This window comes from Eretmochelys imbricata, chromosome 6 (assembly GCF_965152235.1).
Source record: "Eretmochelys imbricata isolate rEreImb1 chromosome 6, rEreImb1.hap1, whole genome shotgun sequence".
Taxonomy (NCBI): Eukaryota; Metazoa; Chordata; order Testudines; family Cheloniidae; genus Eretmochelys; species Eretmochelys imbricata.
The window spans coordinates 71,729,364-71,751,071 of record NC_135577.1 but is presented as its reverse complement, the minus strand read 5'-3'; the positions used below and the strand labels follow the sequence as shown (position 1 = coordinate 71,751,071).

General features: G+C 41.4%; 1 protein-coding gene across 3 annotated transcripts in view; it reads right to left on the bottom strand.

The window, feature by feature from the left end:
- Positions 1–21,708, bottom strand: part of INO80 (INO80 complex ATPase subunit) — a 131,171-nt gene that overhangs the window by 60,196 nt on the left and 49,267 nt on the right. For all 3 annotated transcript variants that reach the window (XM_077818869.1, XM_077818871.1, XM_077818870.1), the window contains 15 exons: positions 21,232–21,427; positions 20,949–21,016; positions 20,391–20,600; positions 19,635–19,715; positions 18,562–18,657; positions 15,376–15,435; positions 14,759–14,901; positions 13,115–13,199; positions 12,281–12,398; positions 11,125–11,210; positions 8,324–8,491; positions 7,740–7,873; positions 5,180–5,247; positions 3,152–3,245; positions 1,107–1,284 (listed from right to left, as the gene is read on the bottom strand). In XM_077818869.1, coding sequence (XP_077674995.1) covers positions 1,107–1,284; positions 3,152–3,245; positions 5,180–5,247; positions 7,740–7,873; positions 8,324–8,491; positions 11,125–11,210; positions 12,281–12,398; positions 13,115–13,199; positions 14,759–14,901; positions 15,376–15,435; positions 18,562–18,657; positions 19,635–19,715; positions 20,391–20,600; positions 20,949–21,016; positions 21,232–21,427 — 1,785 coding nt within the window. The remainder of the gene's footprint in view (positions 1–1,106; positions 1,285–3,151; positions 3,246–5,179; positions 5,248–7,739; positions 7,874–8,323; positions 8,492–11,124; positions 11,211–12,280; positions 12,399–13,114; positions 13,200–14,758; positions 14,902–15,375; positions 15,436–18,561; positions 18,658–19,634; positions 19,716–20,390; positions 20,601–20,948; positions 21,017–21,231; positions 21,428–21,708) is intronic.

Genomic DNA, 21,708 nt, shown 5'->3' with positions numbered 1-21,708 from the left:
AAATTACTGATCTGCACTGCTACATAGATTGCTTGTACTATTGTTGATGAGTCTATATTGCCCAATACTGCACCACAATGTAGCATACAGCCCCAGAATCAGGCCAGCGATATCACTACAATCCTAACCACAAAGCACGCGAGAAAAAAGAATAAATATATCTTGTGGTCGCTATGCGTTAGACATTTCAGGTGCAGCCTGGACTGCTGTGTGAGTACTAGAAGTAGCACGTCATTACATGTAGGAGATACAGCTTAAGAGCAATATCAGGGTTCCCTAATCCCCCAGATCAGCAGCATGGCCACTTTTCTCTGCAAGTGACCTGCATCTCACAATAGCATCAGAGTTTGCCATTCTCAGTCTACAGCTTGGCGACAGCATCATATTATATGTAACAGACATGAGCCGAGGAACAGCAATGCACTCCCCACCAGGCAAGGTTGTGCTGTTTCTTTTCCCTCAAGTCTCCCTCTGACACCCTGCCCCAAGCACAAACACTCTGATTTTCTTCAACCGCCATTTTTGTTGTTGAGTGCAAAAAAGTTACCCTCTGGTCAATGGCTGAGTATAGCATACAAAAGGGTTACTAAAATGTGGGTATTTATTTATTATGCTCCCATTGCCTGGGTACATTACACAATTTAAAAAGGAAACATCAACTGTGAGGCCTGCACTGGCTGCAGGGACCTCTCTTTACCCTTCCCCCCCATTCAGCCATCACTAAGGGGAAAACTTTCCAAAGACTTTACCCAAGATCAAAGATCAAGCTGAAACTTGGTTGAAGAGACGAGCCTTGCACTGGGCACTAAAAGTCAGCTAATCTGCACTCTGATGCAGATATATTTATTTAATTTTCTTAATACACTACGTATGGTATATAAAAATACGTTGAAAGACTAAAGTCCACTTTACTGATCTTAACTTTTCTTAGGGAGTGGTATATAATTAACTGTCATACTGCACCCATCATAAAAGGAAGCTTATTTCCATGTCAATCCTTCCATGTGTTTTAGAAGGATGGAAGGGTTCTCCCTGTTTCCCCTTCACTACAGCCTGCTAGTATTTACTGAATGGAGGATCTGCATGTCTTTGGAAATTTTCCTTACCTGCAGAAAAGTGCAGCTGTGCAGGTTGGGAAGAGAGAACGGAAAATTGACTCCCAGCAAGAAATCTTTATTCCCCAGACATTGAGTCCTCTGTGGGTGCTCCCCTTCTGGATCTGTCCAGGAGCGCAAGTGATGGAGCCTGTAGGAGGCTTTCAGAGACAGGAAAAGAGCTAACCATCTGAAATAAACAATAGTAAATGCACTTATTCACTGCTCTGTGGAGGGGGCTGAAATAGATACACCAGGACTGTGGTTGGCATGTCTTATTCCTTTAACATTTCATTTTTACAGTATCTGGCTTCGGGGAAACAGGGTTTTTTTTTCCCCCAATCCAATTTCCAATTTAACTATTTCTCATTTTTACTAGTACTTTTCTCTGACTTCTCCACAAGCACCTGCACATATAGATACTCATGGTAAGAAGAATGTACAGAGCTACACAAAGATCTATGTGAACTTTGTCACTTCAGAAGAAAAAGTCTTAACACGTTACTGAACCACAGAACAGAAGTGACTGGTCCAATAATCTCAACCATGAAATCTAGAACACTTACATATTACCTAAGCAAGATATCTAGATTATACTGCCCTCATTTTTATGTTGAATTTTCTTTCAGTTAACAGCATGGTACTAATCCATTTTGCAAAAAATGCTCACTTCAAAATTTTAAGATTTAGAATTTTCATTTTATATAATACTATGGAGGAGGGTGTTAATTTAAGCAGGCTTGGCAGGGTTTGATTTAAATTGATAGATGTCTGTAGAAATCCATTTCAGCTGACACACTGAAATCGACCCCAAAATATCCAACAGTAACAGCAGGAACGAGTGCAGCCCCTTGGCACCATGCACCTGCAGAGACCAAATGTCACTGGCCCTGTGGCAGCACAGGAAGCCCTCTGCAGCCCAGCTCTTTCACTCCCATGACAGTGGGGCTGCAGAGGGCTCCCTGCATTGCTGGAGGGCTGAAACAGGTGTACGTAAGGCTGCAGTACTAGCAGGCAGAGAAAAGACCTCCAGCCAGGATTGCAAGGAGGAGAAGAAGCCTCCAAATGTGAAGGAGGCCACCCTGGCGCTGAATTGCTCTGTCACTGGGCAGGAATCATTCACCAGCAGGCTCAAGCCCCAATGGCAAGGGGCTTGTCCTCCTTCTTGGGGCCCTGGTCATGGGGTCTCTGCTCTGCCTTGCCAGGACCACAGCTTCCTCAGCATCTCTTGTGTCTGAAGGGATCAGGTGTCACCAGCCCAGCAGCCACCCAGGGAGCCCTCCGCAGCTCCACTCTCCCAGTCCCGCTCAGTCAATCACCAGCCCAGAATGTGGGAGCCATCCCTCAGCTGCAGGGTACCCCCTGACCCCAGGCTAGGGGCTCCTCATCCTCCTCGCAGCCCTGACTGGGTGCCTTGGTGGGTTGCACTGCCCTGCTGTCAGTGCCAGAAAACCGCTGTAGCCCCGCTGTCTACGACAGTGGCGTTCACAGTGCAAATCCAGCATGGAGTCCTTCATGGTTAAAAGTCTATCAACCTGCAAGTGTGCCTTGGAGAATCATTCCATGCTGTGATTGGCACACTTGGAAGGAAGGCAACAGTAACTTCAGTTGAAGTATAGCCAATATTATGGCCCAGGGTAATTCTCTATGAATTTTAAAATATACAAAGAGAGAAGAAAAAAATTAATAAAAACAGAGAGGTAGTGTGGTCTATGGAAGTCTGGATTTTATTCTTGCCTTGGCTCTGCCACTGCCCTGCTGTGACACCATGGGCAAATCTTTTCCTTCACGCCCTTTGCCTGTCTTGTCTATTTAGAGCGTAAACTCTTTAGGGTACAGACTGTCTTTCTCACTGTGTGTTCACAAAATGCCTAACACAACAGGCCTTTTATCTCGGTTGATGCCTCTAGACACTACTATAATACAAATTAATAATAAATGATAGCTCATCATAGCCCAAGAATATGCAAGTTTATTACAGAAATACTGATTAAACTGCACATACTTTTCCTCTAAGTTTCTTTATAAAATTAAATGAATAGAATTACTTTCCTCACCTGGCTAAATGTCCCTGATTCATGAGGTTTGCCATTTCTGCTGGAGACATATCAATAAATCGGAGGAAAGAAAAACAACTTTCTTCCTTGGCACCTAAGATCACAAAAATGTCAAAGTTAAGGCTGACACCTGTTGCAGGTCCACATACAGGAGACAATCAGCACACATGACCAGTCCGGGTGAATTCTGATCCCAAGGTTTTAGACATCCAAATGCCTTATTACAAAAAGAATGTGAAATGATACAGGAACTCTCACTGTTACCTATCTCTGTAGAGCAGTGGTTCTCAAACTTATTTGATCGGGCTCCCCTTCTTTGTGTTTGTAGTAGTTTACATCCCCCTCTCCTACCACACAAGTACATATGTGGATATATGTGACGGTGGTGCTTCACTTGAGTCAGGTTTGGCTTGTTTTTCACTTGAAGTGTTTATTTTTCTTGTTGCACGAATGAGCCAACGATCCATTGTAATAAAAGCAAAAGCAAAACTGTGATTGTGGTCCATACTTACAATTAAATTTGCACATCTTGTCATAGCAAACAGATTAATGGACAGATGGCGACAACTTTGTATAATGCTATGCAAGCTTAACAAATCAGTCAAAATGCACAGCACCATCTGAGGCCCTTATATGTCTGTAGGAATCAACTTTGCTAGTTATTCATTGCTATGGGTACAATGTGTGCAATAATTCGCCCCCCCCCCCCAAAAAAAAACTTGTCATGCCCCCAGAATACATTCCGCACCCCCAACCCTGGGGGGCCCATCACCCAGTTTGAGAACCTCTGCTTTAGAGGATGCTAAAGGTTTCACCTTGATTGCTATTCCCTGAATTTAAGTCACTGCTTCTGGGCCAGACAAGAGGAGGAATATTAAAGATGTAGGAAGGGGTACACTCATTTAGTTTCATATTCTTACCATATTTAACTCTCCACCATCATTACATTTTTCTATTCAGTTAATGCAAAAATCTATCTCCCTGAAGATTTATCAAGCCAAAACTAATTAACAGATACAGAGCAGCCAACGGGATATGCAAAAGAGCTGTACAGACAGCACCCGATCACCCATGAAGCCCACATCCCTGTGGCTGTGCAAAGTCCTTCTGACTTCAATGGAACGCCACACAGATTAAGGGGTCCACACTAACAGATTTTGATGCAGGAATAGAGCCTTAAGTGTGCTCCTGCTCCTCTTCCAAAATCTACCCTCTCTTTCGGCAAGTTAATTACCAGGTTCTCTCTTACTAGCACAGTTAGTAATAGCAATTTTAAATGGAATACTACATCAAATGTACAAAGCTTGTTTAGTTTTCTGTTCAACTGGTCACTAATTTGGATCCAGCAGTCTCTCAGTTTAATTCAGGTCCATACACATTGCCCATACACATTGTCCATTCTCCTACTCATCCATAGGAAAGAGGAACATGTAGCTTGGTGTACTATAGAAATTGTACTAAAATGCTCCTGAGGTTTCACTAGATTGAATCTACGAAGCATTCACAAACCCCAAACTAGTGTACAAAAGCTGTATTAATTCTTTTAAACTGGACTAAAAGGGCAAGAGATATGAGCAGAAGAACGTTGACGCTAAATAGAGCTCTTTTAGATTATCCTTCTATCTTGCCTTTTATTAATCAACTGAAATAAGCTTCAGAGTAGCAGCTGTGTTAGTCTGTATCCGCAAAAAGAAAAGGAGTACTTGTGGCACCTTAGAGACTAACAAATTTATTTGAGCATAAGCTTTCTGAGCTACAGCTCACTTCATCAAAGCTTATGCTCAAATAAATTTGTTAGTCTCTAAGGTGCCACAAGTACTCCTTTTCTTTTTGTGAAATAAGCTTGTTGACTTCATGTCAAGTATTAAGGTTGAAAGGTTCTAATGAATTGTGATCAGAGAGGCACAGAATCTATAGTCCTAGGGAGAAGTTAATCTACACCAATTCTCCCTCCAAACAAGACAGCTTGCATCATCATACTGCAGTGTGCTAGCCACCTTAACTGCTTCCCCAGGGAAGTAAACCTACCCTTCCTATGGAAAAGAGACTGCTGGATGTGGTCCGGAGCGAATGGCGAAAGTAAAACCCGTAACCACCTGAAAATGAACAGAACAAAATAAAAAATAAGAAAGTGGTAATTTAGTTCACATTCAGTCAAGAAGTCAGAAGTACTAAGCTCTGACCCCAAACTACAGAATGACTTTCAGTTACAGTATCACAGTTTCACTCGCCTCTTGCTGTCAAGGAGTTTACAGAATTTGATTCTTCATGTTAAGAAACCTGATCCTCTGGTTTTCCAGTATTGCATGATAATTAATTAATGAAAAGCAGCAGCCACAATGTATTTTACTTAATTTAACCATGAGTCAGAACATCATTTCTGGATTGCTTTTCATATTGGGAAAGAGTGCTGATCCTATTCTTTACTATAAAATAATGGTTTATGCGATACACTGCTCTGCGCATTTCTCATGATTGAATAAGATAAAGATTAAGCAGGCGTTGCCATAAACAGAGCAACCAGCAGACTACACTCGAACAGCTCTCTTCCATCTGGTGTAAGCTATTACTAGCTGTCAAGGCACTGGAAGATGCTCACAACTTATCATGTTACACTTAATCAACACTGACAGCTTCCTTACATATGAAAAGCCATTCAAGGGAAACCAGGTTCCTCCAGTATTCTACTGAAGCTTAATTCCATTACACATCATCAGCAGAAAAAGGAGAGAGTATAAATTGCTTTGTCTTACTTTTCCTGAGGGCTTGTCTACACTTACAGCACTACAGAGGTGCAGCTCCATGGCTGTAGTGCTTAGTGAAGACACTACCTACGTGCTGACGGCTCTCCTGTTGGCGTAAGTACCCCACCTCCCCAAGAAACTGTAGTTATGTCGACAGGAGAACTTCTCCCAGTGACATAGTGCTGTTTACACTGGGGGTTAGATCAAAATAACTACGTTGCTCAGGGGTTTGGATTTTCCACACCCCTGAGTGACGCAGTTATACAGACATAAGTTTGTAGTATAGACCAGCACTGATCTGCTTGTTCAGTTAAAGGATTATTTGATGACTATGGCTCTGCTATGAGAGAACACTGAATATTGGATGTGTAACAGCTAAATAAAATGAAAGAAAACAGGGAAGCCACCACTTGGCTAGCTCTATTTAAAAACCTCAGGGAATGGGGTTAATCAGAATTTATAGATTCATACACATTACAAGACCAGAAGGGATAACTGATCATCTAGGCTGACATCCTGTAAAACACAGGCCATATAACTTCCTTGAAATATTTCCTGTTTGAACTAAAGCACATATTTTAGAAAAACATCCAATCTTGATTTTAAAATTGCCTGTGATGGAGAATCCACCACAACCCTTGTTAAATTGTTCCAAAGATTAATTATCTTCATTGTTAAAAACGTACACCTTATATCTATGAATCTGTCTAGCTTCAGCTTCCAGCCATCAGTTCTGGTTATACCTTTGTTCAACTGAAGAGCTTTTTATCAAGTATTTGTTCCCCACATAGGTACTTATGAACTGTGATTAAGTCACCCCTTAGCCTTCTCTTTGTTAAACTGACTATCACTATAAGGTATGTTTTCCACTCCTTTGATCGTTCTCATGGCTCTTCTTTGAACTCTCTTCAATGTATCAACATTCTTCTTGATGTGTGGGCACCAGAACTGGACACACTATTCCAGCAGAGGCAACACCAGTGCCAAATGCAGGGGTAATATAACTTTTCTATTCCTACTTGAGATTTCCTTGTTTATGCATCCACGGATTGCGTCAACCCTATTGGTCACAGCATCACACTGGGAGCTCATGTTTGGCTGATTATCCACCATAACTCTCAAGTCATTTACAAAGCTACAGTTAAGTCTGAATAACATTATAAAAACACTGTAAAGTACTTCAACAGTTTCACTTGTCATCTAGTAGCAGGTGCCACAAGAAGCAGGTGAGCGACAAGCCAGTAGGGACAGAGTGCTGTGGACCCATGTTAGGGAAGAACCGTCTCACACTAGTCTTTAGTGACAGCTCACTCATACATCTCTCTAAAGGCATTAAATGGCTCCAGAGGGAGCTGCAATTAGCCCTCCTCAGCAAGGAGGGCAGGCCAACAAGCGGAGTTTTGAAGGTAACTGGAGGACAAGAAAAAAACAAAGGTAGACCTTACAACACAGCCTCAAAATAACAGTGCACAAAATGCAGAGATGTGCCATAACACAAAGGAACATGCTAACACATAATTTAGAATACAAATACCCACTTAAACAATGCTACATATCCATTCATGCATGTATCCCCCCAGCAAGAGAGTGAGAGAAAACGATATACAACTCAATCCAGCCCTATCAGTAAAATTGCAATGTTGTGTAGGCTACTGACTATTTCAGTCTCTGGCTAAAAGCTTTACCAGCTCCGTTTTGTCTAAAATCAAAATTTTGGGAGACTGACTGACAAGCCCCATAAAACCCTTGCAGAATCACAACAGCACAAAAGAGGGAGAGCCAGTATTTTAAGAGACGAAATCAAAGATGCTGAAGAAGTTGAAGGGAAGGTTGAATTGGCTTGCCTGTCCCGCGAGTGATTAAAGACCCTGATCTGTCCATGACGGTAGATGAACTTTGAAATCTGGTATGGCTTTAGGGAGATGTGAAATGGAGACCAAGTTTCTTGTCGTTCAAACAGCTCTGGGTGATTACACACCTGGGTAAGAAAAGGAGGATGTCAGCTACTTGGGTGGGGAAAAAAAAAATAGAAATCTAATCATATGCAGCATTTTCCAGCCCAATGTTTAGAAAAATTGCTCGCTCAAACCATGGAACCGGTGAGCACACAACAACAACTATTTGACAGAGCGTCCATCTTAGTTTAGATACCAGATAATCTTATTTCCTGACCACGTTATTGCTATTGCCTCTTCTTCCCCAAGTGAATGATTTCCTCAGTGATGAATGGGGACCCAATTAGCAGACACATGCACTGTATGGCAGGGACTCTGCTTTATTGTATATATTAGAACTGCTGGTCTCAAGTTACACTGCGTCGGGGCATAACTGAGGGCTGCATGCAATCGACCAGCCCAGGTTAGGAAGTATTTTTTTGCTATGGTGTTTCCAAGATGGCTGATGATTATACATTTTTTGCTGACCTTACCTTCCTGAACTGCATGACTAGATTCATGAGGCTACTAGTGGTGTTCTGTGCTTGCTGGGTAGTGCCCATGGAGGACTGCAGCAGGTCATCAATAGAGATTTTGTTCTTTAGAGCTTGGTACAGCAGTTTCTGCCTGGTGGTCTGCTGGCAGTACATGAGAATCTCAATCTGCAAAACAGTAATGGGATTATAGTCCTATTCTGTACCTAAACAGAGAAATACCAGATCAAGATTCAGTATATATAGGCCTTGTAGGATCATATCATAGAAAAAGCACAAAGGTATTTAAGGCACCTAAAGATGCAAATAGGCACCTCGTGGATTTTTAATGGTGCCTAGGCACGTAACTCCCATTGATTTTAGGTGCGTTTGAATATCCTGCTATGTGCCTACCTGCATCTTTAGGCACCTTTGAAACTGTGGCCCAGGACCCGTACTATGGTAAAGTCATGTCACCAAGCAGCTGTTCTCAACCCAGGGGTCACAAATCAGGTGCCAGTCGTCATGATCATCCTGGCCATCCCATATTACCATATATGGGGTGGTGTTCAGTATGGAAAAGGCACTGTCAGAGCAAAGAATCATCCCGTAAGCCCTTGTCTGCTTCATCAACGTCTCCAGCAAGCCCCTGTCGCTCCCCTGGCTCTGACCATGGAGAACATTCTGAGGAAGTGAGAAACATCACAGAGGAGAAGGAATGGGACCCATGGATCCAGGCCCTACACAGCTCCACCTGCCAATTCTACTTAGTAAAAGGAGGGCGTATGAATGCTGGAGAATACTGTAGCTCTGTAGTGGCTCCACTGTACTCCATGGGATGGGGGAGATGATTCCCTTCTGTGCCGAACTCCTTAACACACAGCCTAGTTACTCTGGATGTGAACTGGGACCAGGATTAGTCCCTTACTAAACCAAGGCTTGGCCTACACTATGTAAGGGTGAACCAGCCACATCGCTCATGGGTGTGAAAATCCACACTCCCAAAAAACGTAGTTAAGCCTACCTAACACCCAACGTAGACAGCGCTAGGTTGATGGAAGAATTCTTCTGTTGACCTAGCTATCGTCTCTCAGGGAGGTGGATTACCTACACCAATGGGAGAAACCCTCCAATCGGGATAAGTACTGCCTATATTTGAAACGTTACAGCCGCGCAGCTGCAACATTTCAGGTGTAGACAAGACCTAAAAGTTGGTCTATACACAAACTTGCACCAAAATAACTAAATCAATTGTAACTAACACCTTTTGTTATTTTGGTGCAAGGCTATGTGTGGACACTAGTTTCTGTTTAAGAGTGCACCATATCGACAGTTGGTTTGTTTTTTTAAATGGACTAGCTGTTCATATACAGCGCTGACTTATTTTCAGATACTAAACTGCATTAAAAGAAACTAGAGACAATATCTAATAATTCCCTGTGATGGGGTGTTCACCCCACACAAGGCAGAGCAGGTTAAAATAGGACAATGAACCATTTAGGCTGCACCTGGAAGAAAGCAAGAGACTGATAAAGGCTAATTGATGACATTCTGCTGGGAAGGAGCAGGCTGAGGCTGCATAAAGGGATGAAACGGAGAACAGAAGGGGGCTGTAGGGGAAGTAGTCTGCAGTCACTCCTTAGGTGAAAGAAGGTTTGTCTGGGGCTACAGAGTTTGGATTGATGGAAGTAGTTTACAGTTATGCCCTGGGGGAGGCAGTTTGGGCTGGTAAACTGCGATGGCAGAAGACAGAAAAGAAAAGTAGGAAGGAGTCCAGGGAAATAGCAACAGATCCTGTGAGCAAGCAAACAGTAGTTACTGGACACAGGGTGCTCGGGCTGGAACCTGGAGTAGCGAGCAGGCATGGAGAAAGGGCATGGGACCTTGGACCGGAAAATTGTCTGGAATGGCATGCGGACAGCTGAGCCAACAGCACTCTGTGATACCCCAGAAGGGGAGGGCTATACAGTGACCTGGCTGGAGGACCAACCCACAAAGGAGGAGCACCGCAAGTCCTGGAGAGTGAGGGGGGACACGGTGTGAACAACTGTTGGAAGGAGGGCATCAGATATGAATGGAGCTAATCCCCAGACGTGGCCACAATGAGGCACCTCAACAGTGAGTGAACCCCATTTTCTTTATAGTCAATTGCTATAATTACCACAGTGATATTATATAATTTGGAATGGTGGGATGGCATCCATAAGACAATCTCTGTATGTATATGTGGTCGACACTATGGACAATTTTGAGAACCTCTGCTCTAAGGTATATCAAATCACTGCAGTTTTACTTAGGAGCATTTTTAAAGGAAGATAAAGAGGTGGTGGGGAGACCAGGCAATGAGGAAGGAAAATTACAGAGCATTAAAAACAAGGAATAGTCAACATGTATTTATTTTATTCTTTTTAAAGACACTAGCTAATTCTCATATCGTTGAGAGGATCTTGCCTTTAGTGCTCTGTGGGCTCTTGTTTCTTCTAGATATTTCAATGCTGTATTAGTCCCCTTCAGTTCATGTACTGACTTTTCCATTAGCTTACTCGGGTTTAAGGATCGTTTGTTTACAGTCTTTGGATTAATGGTTTTACTTGTAGATGAGGAGGTCATTAATGGGCTCTTGTAAGTTCTCCAGTTAAATACAGGTGTGATCTAATAGGAATGTGCTAGCAAAAGTGAAAGGGATGTGAATGGGTGATTTTTTCTGATCTTTCAGTCAGCTGTAGATAAACAGATCCACATATGAACTAAAAACCTGAGAAGGGAAGCACTGAAAGTAAGCCAGATGCAGAGCTTGCTTTCCAAATTATTTTATTTCGCACCTTGTCTGACAGCTCATTTTCCACATCCTTCTTGATTCTTCTCAACATGAAAGGCTTCAGGATCATGTGCAAGCGGGACAGCTGGTCTGAAATGCCAGGGAGAAAACATGATTACTGCCCCAATGGCCAGAAACTATATCATGTCCAGTTGCTTCTCAAACCCTTCTTGCTCACCCAGTTCCCTTCAGGCATGTCACAGGATTGATCTGTCTGCACTGAAATTGGTTCTTTTATAAGCACATTGAGACAGGCTGATAACTCCATGAATCCCTAAATCTCTCCCTCAGGCAATGCATTTCTATAGCATAGTATGTATTACAATCCGATGAGCAGAACTCTGTGGACGTACAATTATCATCTAATTTCTATTAAAAGGTAAAGACCATACTTGATCATGCAGCTCGTTCAATACTATTAGGATATAAAGCTAGTCATCACTAACAGTTGGCATATTTCTCCCAGAGTCAGACTTGAACCAACACAGTGCTAAAGGGCACTGTGCCATTGCAGATGTGCAGTCTTTTGGATGAGAAGTAAAACTGAAGTTCAGACCCTCCACTGATAATTAAAGAACACATGGCACTTTTCATAAACGTAAGGGTTTAACTCTGATATTCTGGCCCAATTCAAAAGCATGCAGTTATATTCTGCCTACCTAAACTCCCCCCAGTTGTTGGTATTTTAGGCTTCACTTCACCTAAAACCTCTAGTGTAGTGTTACTGAAATAGAATAGTTGTCTTTCCACTAAAAAGGTGGCTGCTATTCAGTGGTCAGTGGTACAATCTCCGTACCATACACGGCCTACAAAACACGTAGGAGTCCTTCATGATAAAAGCTGTATAAGTGTACAATATTTTAAATATCATTCCTCATTCATTTAGAATAGGGGAGGAAATGGAGGCAGCAAATATGAGGCAAATCTGATTCACCCTGTGAGTAGCTTTTCTTTCTATATAAGAAGCAAGATGTCTCTGTCTCTGACAACAACATCTGTACTGCAGAATTCCCAGCCCAAATGACAATCAGAGCCACTTCACTCGCCTCTCTGTATTGGAACGGCAGATTCCACATATGCAACCGTTAGAGTTGAGGTGAACCCATAGGCAGCTAGAGCAGGCAAACTGGAAACTGAGGCCTACTGTGATTAGTACTCACTCTCATCGATGGCAGATTTGTTCTCTGCATGGCTCTCTATGTCCTTAGAAAACCATTCGTTGAACTCCTCATGGGAATCAAACAGTGTTGGCATGATAAAGTGCAGCAGAGCCCACAGCTATAAAGGAGCGGCAAAGAGGCAGTGAATCAGTGAAAGCCATCCCCATTCTAGACAGGATGATCATGAATCTCAACCTATTGCAGAGCATTATGGGCCAAGTCACACCAAATGACAGTGTGTTCTGCCAAGCTCAGCAGACTAAATTAGTGGTGGTCTCATCTTCCTTTCACAATGGACAGAAGCCAGATACGTGCAACTTTTCAAACCAATGTCAGGGCATGGTTCCAAGTAAAGAGCAATAACTTCACCATGCTGAAGAAAATGGCACAGAAGTAATATTTTCCTCATCCCATGATTTAGGGATGACTGAGTATCAGCAACCTTCAATCGTACTTCTTCCCTAATGAGTAGGATATGGCCACATTATCCCTTTTGAATCTGATCTCAGTTATTGCTCACAGCATGGTATGGAGAAAAACCCCCAAGTATACACATAAGCACATAGGAGTACTACAATTCTCTCACTATTTTTTATGTCTTTGGATAAATTACTCTTTTGAACAAAAAGAAAAGAGTACTTGTGGCACCTTAGAGACTAACCAATTTATTTGAGCATAAGCTTTGCTGTAGCTCACGAAAGCTTATGCTCAAATAAATTGGTTAGTCTCTAAGGTGCCACAAGTACTCCTTTTCTTTTTGCGAATACAGACTAACACAGCTGTTACTCTGAAACCTTTTGAACAAAAATCAGCTCTTGCTGGCCTCCTGCTTACCTCAGCCATGGTGTTCTGGATGGGGGTCCCAGTCAACAAAAGTCGATTTCGGCATTGGAATTGTAGTAGGATTTTCCAGCGGACACTGACCAACAAAAATGTTTTAAAAAATGAACCACAGTAAAAACAGTAAGAAAGGAGAGCAATTAAATTTACATTTTAGGACCAACCATTTTTCAGACCCATTCCTGGCATGATTTTCTTTAAGAAGCCACTGGGTAACATTGACAAGAGTATAAATACTCTCCCTTTGCCCCATTGGGAGATTTGGTTCTTATGGGAGGTCATAAAGAGATTAGCACTGTTTATCTTACACACAACAGATGTATTTTTATTTACTTTGTAACACCTCAGTGTTTGGCTATCAGTAAAGGCCAGTCACTAGAGTATTCATCCCCTCAAGATAGCAAATAGGTACCCCAAGTAAATGGTGACATACACTTTTTGCACAGTTACAAAGTTAAATTTACAGGCCATTATGTAAGGGGAGTTGAATTGTATGTTATAGCCCTCTTAGAATGGGAAATTCCTGAAGAGGCTAGCTCATGAATGTGCATAAGCCTGGCTCTGGGGCTGTCACACATTTAGAAAAGAAACACCGATGTATATGAGTAGCAATTTTTGGAGAAAAAGTTAGGAAAAAGCAATTAAAGAAGAAAAGACAGACAGACGGCACCTTACTAAATAAACAAACAATACACAGGAGCTGAGAACAGACAGGAACCACCATGGGCATCAACCTTATAATAAGGAAGCCTGGATAGGGTTGCTGGGCTATACTGCAATCTGCAGGTTTTATGGGGCCCTGATTCCTGATTGGGACCCTTAGGTGCTACTAAATACAAATAAATAATGCTGTATTTAACGGATATGTTAGCATTATATGGCTGTTAATGAACACAGACCACTCAGTATCTAAGAATGTCTTTGCTGGGGGCTGAGGTGGAGGACTGTTACAAATATTTCACACCATTTTTTTGCCACAACCCCCTCCCCACCCCCACTCCTATCCTACAGTTACTTTGTAATTACACTTTGCATGTTTGGTACATATGACCAAATACCAAGCCATTCAAATCCATGGAGATGGAGCCATATAAACACCTCGCACAGTACAGTCAGGTACTTCGAAAGGTAGCTTTTACTTATAAATGGTAACTTCCTTCCATCAAAAACGTCACATACAGTAAGTTCAAGGATGTGAATACTAAGTTCCCCAAAGGTATGCAGTTATGTCGACTGGGGTAGCAGCCTACTTGTTTAATTTTTGCACATAGTAGTGTTCAGCACTAACTTGATCTTTATTCCTTTTGGGAAGGGAAAGAAGAGAGCCTTGCTCTTCTCCTAGGTGACATTAGAACTTGTTAATCCTTCTTCAGCCAAAATGACTGTTGTAATGGGACCTTGAGAGGGGGAAGGGAGAAACTGAGGTTCCCTGCTGGGTGCCTTAAAAACATGTGCGTAATAGAATGCAATGTCATAAGGATTCTTTACTTTTCTGCCAGTTCCTGAGGCAATTTAACCTTTCTTTCAAATTTTAACTCATCAACTTATGTATTCCTGGTGTTTTCCCAACTCTCTCTTCTCTACCAACTCAAAAGATTCCTGGGCAAGAGAGGACTTTGTTTCTGCTACAAGTATTACCTGGAGCTACTCTTGAGTGCCTGTGCCTCATCCAGCACCATATACTGCCACTTCACTCGCTGGAAATACTTCACATCCTGGACCACCAGCTGATAACTAGTGATCACCACATGGAAAGGTGCATCCTGAGTGTACAACGTCTTCTATAACCACAAAATGAAAGACACATATCTGGATCATGTAAACACATTGGAATGAAGAGTCTGTTCATCTGTACTGGGGTCTCATACTTCCATTCAATAATCTTCTAGCACCATTATACTTTCCTTTCCCTAATTTGGTATTTTTTTTTAAAAATGAGTTGGGTTATTAAAGCACCATCAGCAATGCCAGACACTGAAGTCCTCTGCTTTATTTGCAGAATGCAGTAGCTTTGACTGAATTCTAGTACGCCCTACATTGTTACGCCCTACATTGTTACACCCTACATCGTTACCCAGAACAGGGCAGTCCTTTCACTTTATTTATATAAATAAAAAAAAGGTGAAGCAGACGGGGATGAAGAAGATAGAACTCTATGTTTACTCATTCTTTTGCTTTGTAGAACATATCAGCAGTTTCTGTTTTACTCTGTAAAAGCAAAAGTGAGGGTAAAAGGACAGGGACACTGACGTTACCTGACTCCAGAATTTCCTGATCACTTTTCTGTCATGGGGATTTCCCCAATATGGTAGCACCTAGAACAAGTCAAAAGTACAAAAGTTATTTTCAAATATTGATATACCTGAATTAAAACTGTAAATGTCATGTTCTCCATAGTAAAGCAAAATAAACCTCAGAGAGTGGCACACCCCACCACCAAAACAACCAAAGGGAAATCACCAAAGAAGGTCTTTCTTAACCCAGAGGAAACATGAAAGCATTTAAATATACTGAAGGAACAGAATCTTCCAAACAAAAGCCTCAAGCAGCTTAGTTCCTCAAGGAGAAAGAGAATCCCTTAATAGCCCCAAAGCAGCTGTGGCCTTTTCCAGTCAGACCTTTCAAGAAAATAATACTGATATTCTTTCAGTTCACTGTAGAAGGAAGTTTGCCCATGGCTGTTAGCCAATTTAGCAACTTACTCTTGGACATCCCTGAATGATCAGCGGCTCCCTTAGTATTTAATTCCCCTCTTCACTGGCACAATTATTGTTGTGCTTCAAAGCTATGCCTCAATATTTTACTATGGGCTAAAAGTAAAGTAATGCCTACCGGACTGCCTCAAGGAAGAAATAAAATAGCAAGCACAACAGCCTCAGAATTCTATTAATTCTTTTAGAACTCAGGATCCTGCTGAGCCATTTCCCATGTAGGGAGATCTGAGCTCAGCAGTTAGCTCCACAGCAATTCAGAGTAACTAGTTACTGCCATCTGTTGTCCGATATGGGAACTGCACAGAATTGGTATTGAGCATAAAAGGATACTGGTTTCTGAGGCACAGAAGAAAACAAACAAAACCACATACACAACTCTGCCTAAACAGCTTCCTGGCCCCTGTGTGATGATCCCTAGTTTCTACAGCTCTCACAGAAGTCCCTGTGGTTGGCATTTAACTAAGTTAAATGCTGAATGTTCTTTCTGCCATTTTGAAAAAAGATCGCAGATGTCAGATTATACAGAACTAGATCTGCATTTTATTTTAGGAATTATACCATAGCCCTGAAGGAATTCAGCACCTATGTTTCAATGTAGGCATATTAACTACATAGTTATGTATGATCAGAAGCAGATCATGAACTCTTTGTGGCTGGAAAAGTTTTATGATTTTTATTGTGTATATTTTACAACTTTTAAAAATTATGAACATTTGAAAAACTAACTTTTTAAAAAATTGTTTTGTTCCACGGATGAGGAAAATGGCATCTTAAAAAAAAACAAAAACAAAAAAACCCCAGCCAATCTAAAGACAAAAATAGTCAATTTAAAATTACTTCTACAATGCCAGAAAAAGAAGCCAGTTTTTCCCACATATAAAACTGATCCATACCTCTTTACCTATATGCCACATTCACATTCAGACATCAGTGAAATACATCAAAATTACTTGTCTTTAGCCTCAGCTGGATGTCCTTTCCAACTGTCCACTCTCTTTGTAAATTCTTAATTCTTCTAGTATTTTCCCTCTTCGTTGAACCCAAGTGTCCAATCACCTCAAGAATCACCACCCTTGGCTAATTTAACTACTTCAGAAAAATTGACCAGGAGATGACTAAAACTAAATAATCTTATTACACTTTTCACATACACGAATCTCAATTTCTTTTATCACCTTAGCTGCCTTATGTGGTATACTCTCCATTTTAGCAGTGTCTTTCTTCAAATAGGATGACCCACACTGAACATGATACTGCAAATGTGGCCTAATCAGTGATTTGCATAAAAAGCTACTCAATATAAGCCAACAATTTTTAGCACCGCTGCACACTGGGCCAACAATTTAAATAGTAGTTCAAATAATACTCCCAGATCCCTCCTTTACAATATTAATTAACACTAGGCATTCAGACTATTAAATTTGGAAGTATTTGTTCTCAGGTGCACCACTTTACTCCTAAACACCCTGCATTTTATTCTTTATCTTATTTTTTTTTATAAAGAACTGCACTTACATTTATAGTTTTCTAATAAGCCTCTTGCTACTGGAGATACTGGTTACTTAAAAATATTTGATGATGACTCAGATATTTGATCTATAATCTTCTATTGCCTGTAGCTGTAACTCATACCTACCTGGGTGCTTTGTCCATCTGTTTTATTCACATACTTCCTTAGCACTCAGTGATACTCCGACTGTGGCTCTTTAATGCGTCTACTGAATCTCTTTGCAGCTCTCTCTCTATATATATATACACACACTAAATATTTCCCATCATTCACACTATGATGGCTCTTTTGGATAATGCTGATCGCTCATTTGGCTTCATCAGTAATCTCATTTTCCTCCAATTTATCTTTTGCAAGACTCAAATATTCTCCATGGATATACTGTTAATAGTTTATTTTGCGGCAGTTCCTTATTTCTCATATTTTTCATCCTCCAATATGTTTAAAGAACGTGTTTATTTTATCTTAATATATGCAGCTATTTGTGCTTCATTACTCTCCTTGTTTATTGAATAATTTTTATTTATTTTCGCTTAACGATGCTGAAGTTTTGCCTCCCTCTAAATTTTTAGAGCTGTTTCAGTTCACAATTAAACCATCTGTCACTCAGACACGGATTTTGAACAACCCACAACAAACCACTAATCCTACAGACAATGCAGAAGATTCAGAAATCACTCTCTTGCCTGGCATTGTGGCACAATCATAACTGTGTCATCTCCATGGATATGTCACTGCAGAATCTAAATGCTTTGCTGATAAGGTGCTTTTTTAGAAACATCTGCCCCAAAATGAAAATACAGAGGCTCCCCAACTTACGCAATTGTTCCGTTCCAGAATGCCTTGTGTAACTCAAATTTTTTGTAAGTCAGAAACGTATACCTGACCATTACGGGAAGGGGGCGGTGAACAACCACCCCAACCAACTCCTATTTCTAGTTTACGGAACTTTTTCCGTAAGTGCGGATTTGTGTAACTCGGGTCTTTGCGTAACCTGGGGAGTGTCTGTAATGGAATTCAAGTGATAGGAACTCAAGTTCTGAACAACAGAATGTTCCAGAAGAGCAGGTCAGGGACAAGATCACAGAATCATGTCCCTCACATCCTCTCAAACGTCGAGCTGATCAGATCACCCAGATGTGACAAAGAGCTGAAGGGAGTGAGGAAGTTAGTTTTCTAAGCCAAAAGGAATAGTCTCCTGAATATATGTTTGTTACCTTAAATCTAGGAACAAATCTGGCAAACTCCTGATGCCAGTTGTTGAGTGTAGAGGCAGGTGAAATAATTAAAAAAGGTCCCCAGATGTTCTCTCTCTGGTATAGGAAAAAACAAATTAACTGGAGGGAAACAGGAACAGTTTCATGCAGCATTATGACAAATTAAGGACAAGGGCTTCATGAGAGGGAAGTATACAGATCATAATAAAGCTTCCTATCAACACAGCAGGGTGATGCACAGCTAGATTCAGCAGATTAAACATTTAGTGTGGCCTCCTTTCAAATCCACAATGTTGCTCTGCAAACAGCCAATGGATGTGTGACCACTAAATTCAACTGTGACCGCTCTCTCACTTTCTGAAAATTACTATTTGCTCATTGCTACTGCCACTTACCCAGGGCTCAATGCATCTGCCACTTTGGCAAGCAAAAGATCTAAGGTGGCATGGAAACCTGAGCTTCCTCACATAGCAGCACATTCATGTTGGTGAACAAGGAATTCTAGGCCTACTGACACAGGGTCCAATCATGAGCTGGCCTACACAAGGGAGTAAGGGAGAGTAAAGTCCAGTGTGGGCTTCCAGAATCATGACTCACAACACAATGGGGAGAACAGCCTCTCTGGGAAGCTAGTTTCCCTTCCACACAAAAGAGAGAAGCACAGAAGACAGATTTACTATGTTCCTTACTGCAAAGAGCAGTGGGAAGTAGGAATTCTTGCTTAATGACTTCAAAAAGCAGAACTCAAGTTGCCCTCCTACTGATGTGTTCATGTCTTACAAATCAATGGACAGATAAAACTGCATCATGTTCTCTCCCTGGGTCTTTATCCTTTCTTTTTATAAAAGACTTCAGCTTAAATCAAAGGGAGTTGATCTCTGGATGCCAAGTATGCATATTCCGTATGCATATTCTCTTTTTAAAGTTGCATCTTTAGAAGGAAATGCACACTGAAAGGAAATAGTCCATCAGGCATCCATCTTAAGGCATTCAATTAATCAACTAGAACCCAGTTCAATCACGTTAAGTATGTGTCTTCCACCAGGTACACAGGTCACAAAGAATCCACTTACCTCAGCCAGGTGTGCTAGCAGAGCGATACTCTGGACTGTTTTACCCAGACCCATTTCATCTGCAAGAATTCCATTGATGCCCTGCAAAAAACCCACATGGAAATACCTCGACCTCACTTTTCCATAACACATGTAGGGCTATCAGAACACATGCCATCAAAGGGACCAAAGTGAAGTCAGGCAGCCCTGTTTATAATCCATAGGAAACCTCCCACATCTTCTTCCCCCAGTGATTCTATGAACCGGTAATCTCTTCCTTCCACCGCTTCAGCCATTTCCCAACCTGACTTTTTCCCTCAGCACGCCTGCAATTTGCAATCTAATTTAAAGCATGTTTGCGTTCAAATGCAAGGCTGTCTCCAGTTTACAGACTGAGCTAGGCATTAAAGAACAACAATGTACATAAACTCTCCATTTTTCTGTCTAGTTTTGGTGAGGGTGCATAAATATGCAAATGAAAAATCTAGAGGCCAATACCACATGCAATTTTATCTTATTAGTTCTTTAAAAAGTCGGGGATACTTGTTTGGTGGAGCTACACAATATTCTCTTCTCTTCTGCAGAAAGACAGGCAGTATATATACATATGACGGATGAGACTGAGGAGTTTCTACACCTCAAAAAAGATCTTTTGATCTGGAATAGAGACCAGGGGCCAAATGTAGTCCTGGTATAACTGCACTGGCTACCATGGAATTACACCAGGATTGAATTTGTCCCTGGAAGTGTAAATGGCTGCAAGAAGGACTAGCATACCTGCTCATACAGGTTGGCCAGCCAATTCATGCCTTTCAGCTGGTACCCCTTCAGTTTACCATTGAAAATGGTAGGCTGTGGAATGTCCTCTCCAGCCCGGATAGATGGGTTTGCTAGGCTGTAGCTCTCTCCGAAGCCAGTGCCAGACTTGTTAGCAGCCCGTAGAGCAGCTGCCCGACTCTCCTTTGCATCTTCATCAAATGACCTGGTCTAAACAAGGGGAAAATTTGGGTAAGATACAGGATGCAAACTAATACAAGAAATTCATTGGGAAAAGGTCTCTCATCCTTCACATGCCAACACATATGGTCCCCTTCAAAGCAATGGATAACACGGCTGTCCCTGTAGCTTGATTATACACTTTATTTTCATCCAATTCTCTGCCCTCCAGTTTCCCAGATATTCACAAATGAACAGGGCAACAATCAAATTAGAAGAAGCTTAGCATCCATAATTAAAATAGGTGACTTGAAAGATCACTATAGAAAATCCCGGTTCTAGTGGCTCTTCAATTTACTCCACTTCCCCTTCCATCTCAAGCACCCAAGCAATACACACCCGAGCCTGGTGAATTTGGTAAGCGTCTTCTGCGTTCTTCAGAGCCTGGGCCTTGTAGTAGTTACTATCTGAAAAAAATATCACCACATTAAAACACATCAGTTAACCATATTACAGTACCACCTCAAATTAAGACATGGATAAATTCCAATGATTTACAGAAGGGCTTCTTCACATAATATTCCAAGCACAGAAGCCCCTAGGTCTGTATCACTCTCTGCATACAGTAACCATCATCTCCAATGGTTCCTATGGCCTGCTGGAATTTTGTTTCTAGCCTTACCATAATCCTCCTGGGTAATGTTGACCACCACCCCGCCACCAATATCAATCTGCCTTTGGGTAGAGCTGTCTTCCAGTTTGCGCAGGATTTCTTCCTGTATTCCATCATGTCCAATATCTCGTTTGCGACTCATGAAATGGGCATATAACTCGGTCTGGGTGATCAGGAAATTAAGTTTTCGCTGCTGTCTCTTAGCCTGAGACAAGAGAATTTATTTTTAAAAAAATAGGGCAGGGGGAAATGAAATGAGGTTTAATGTTTAAAGAAGAGAAAAAGACAAAGACATGCAAGCAAGTTATAAGTTTCAACCTTTTTTAACCCTGTTATATATAAACAATCTAAATTTTTATATTGCAGTCATCACCATGGTATCAGAGTGCTGGAATACTGGTTGCACACTAACACTCATCATACAAATACCTATATTGAAATGTACAGTGGTTATGAGCTTAGTTTCTCTTAGCACAGTAAGCTATG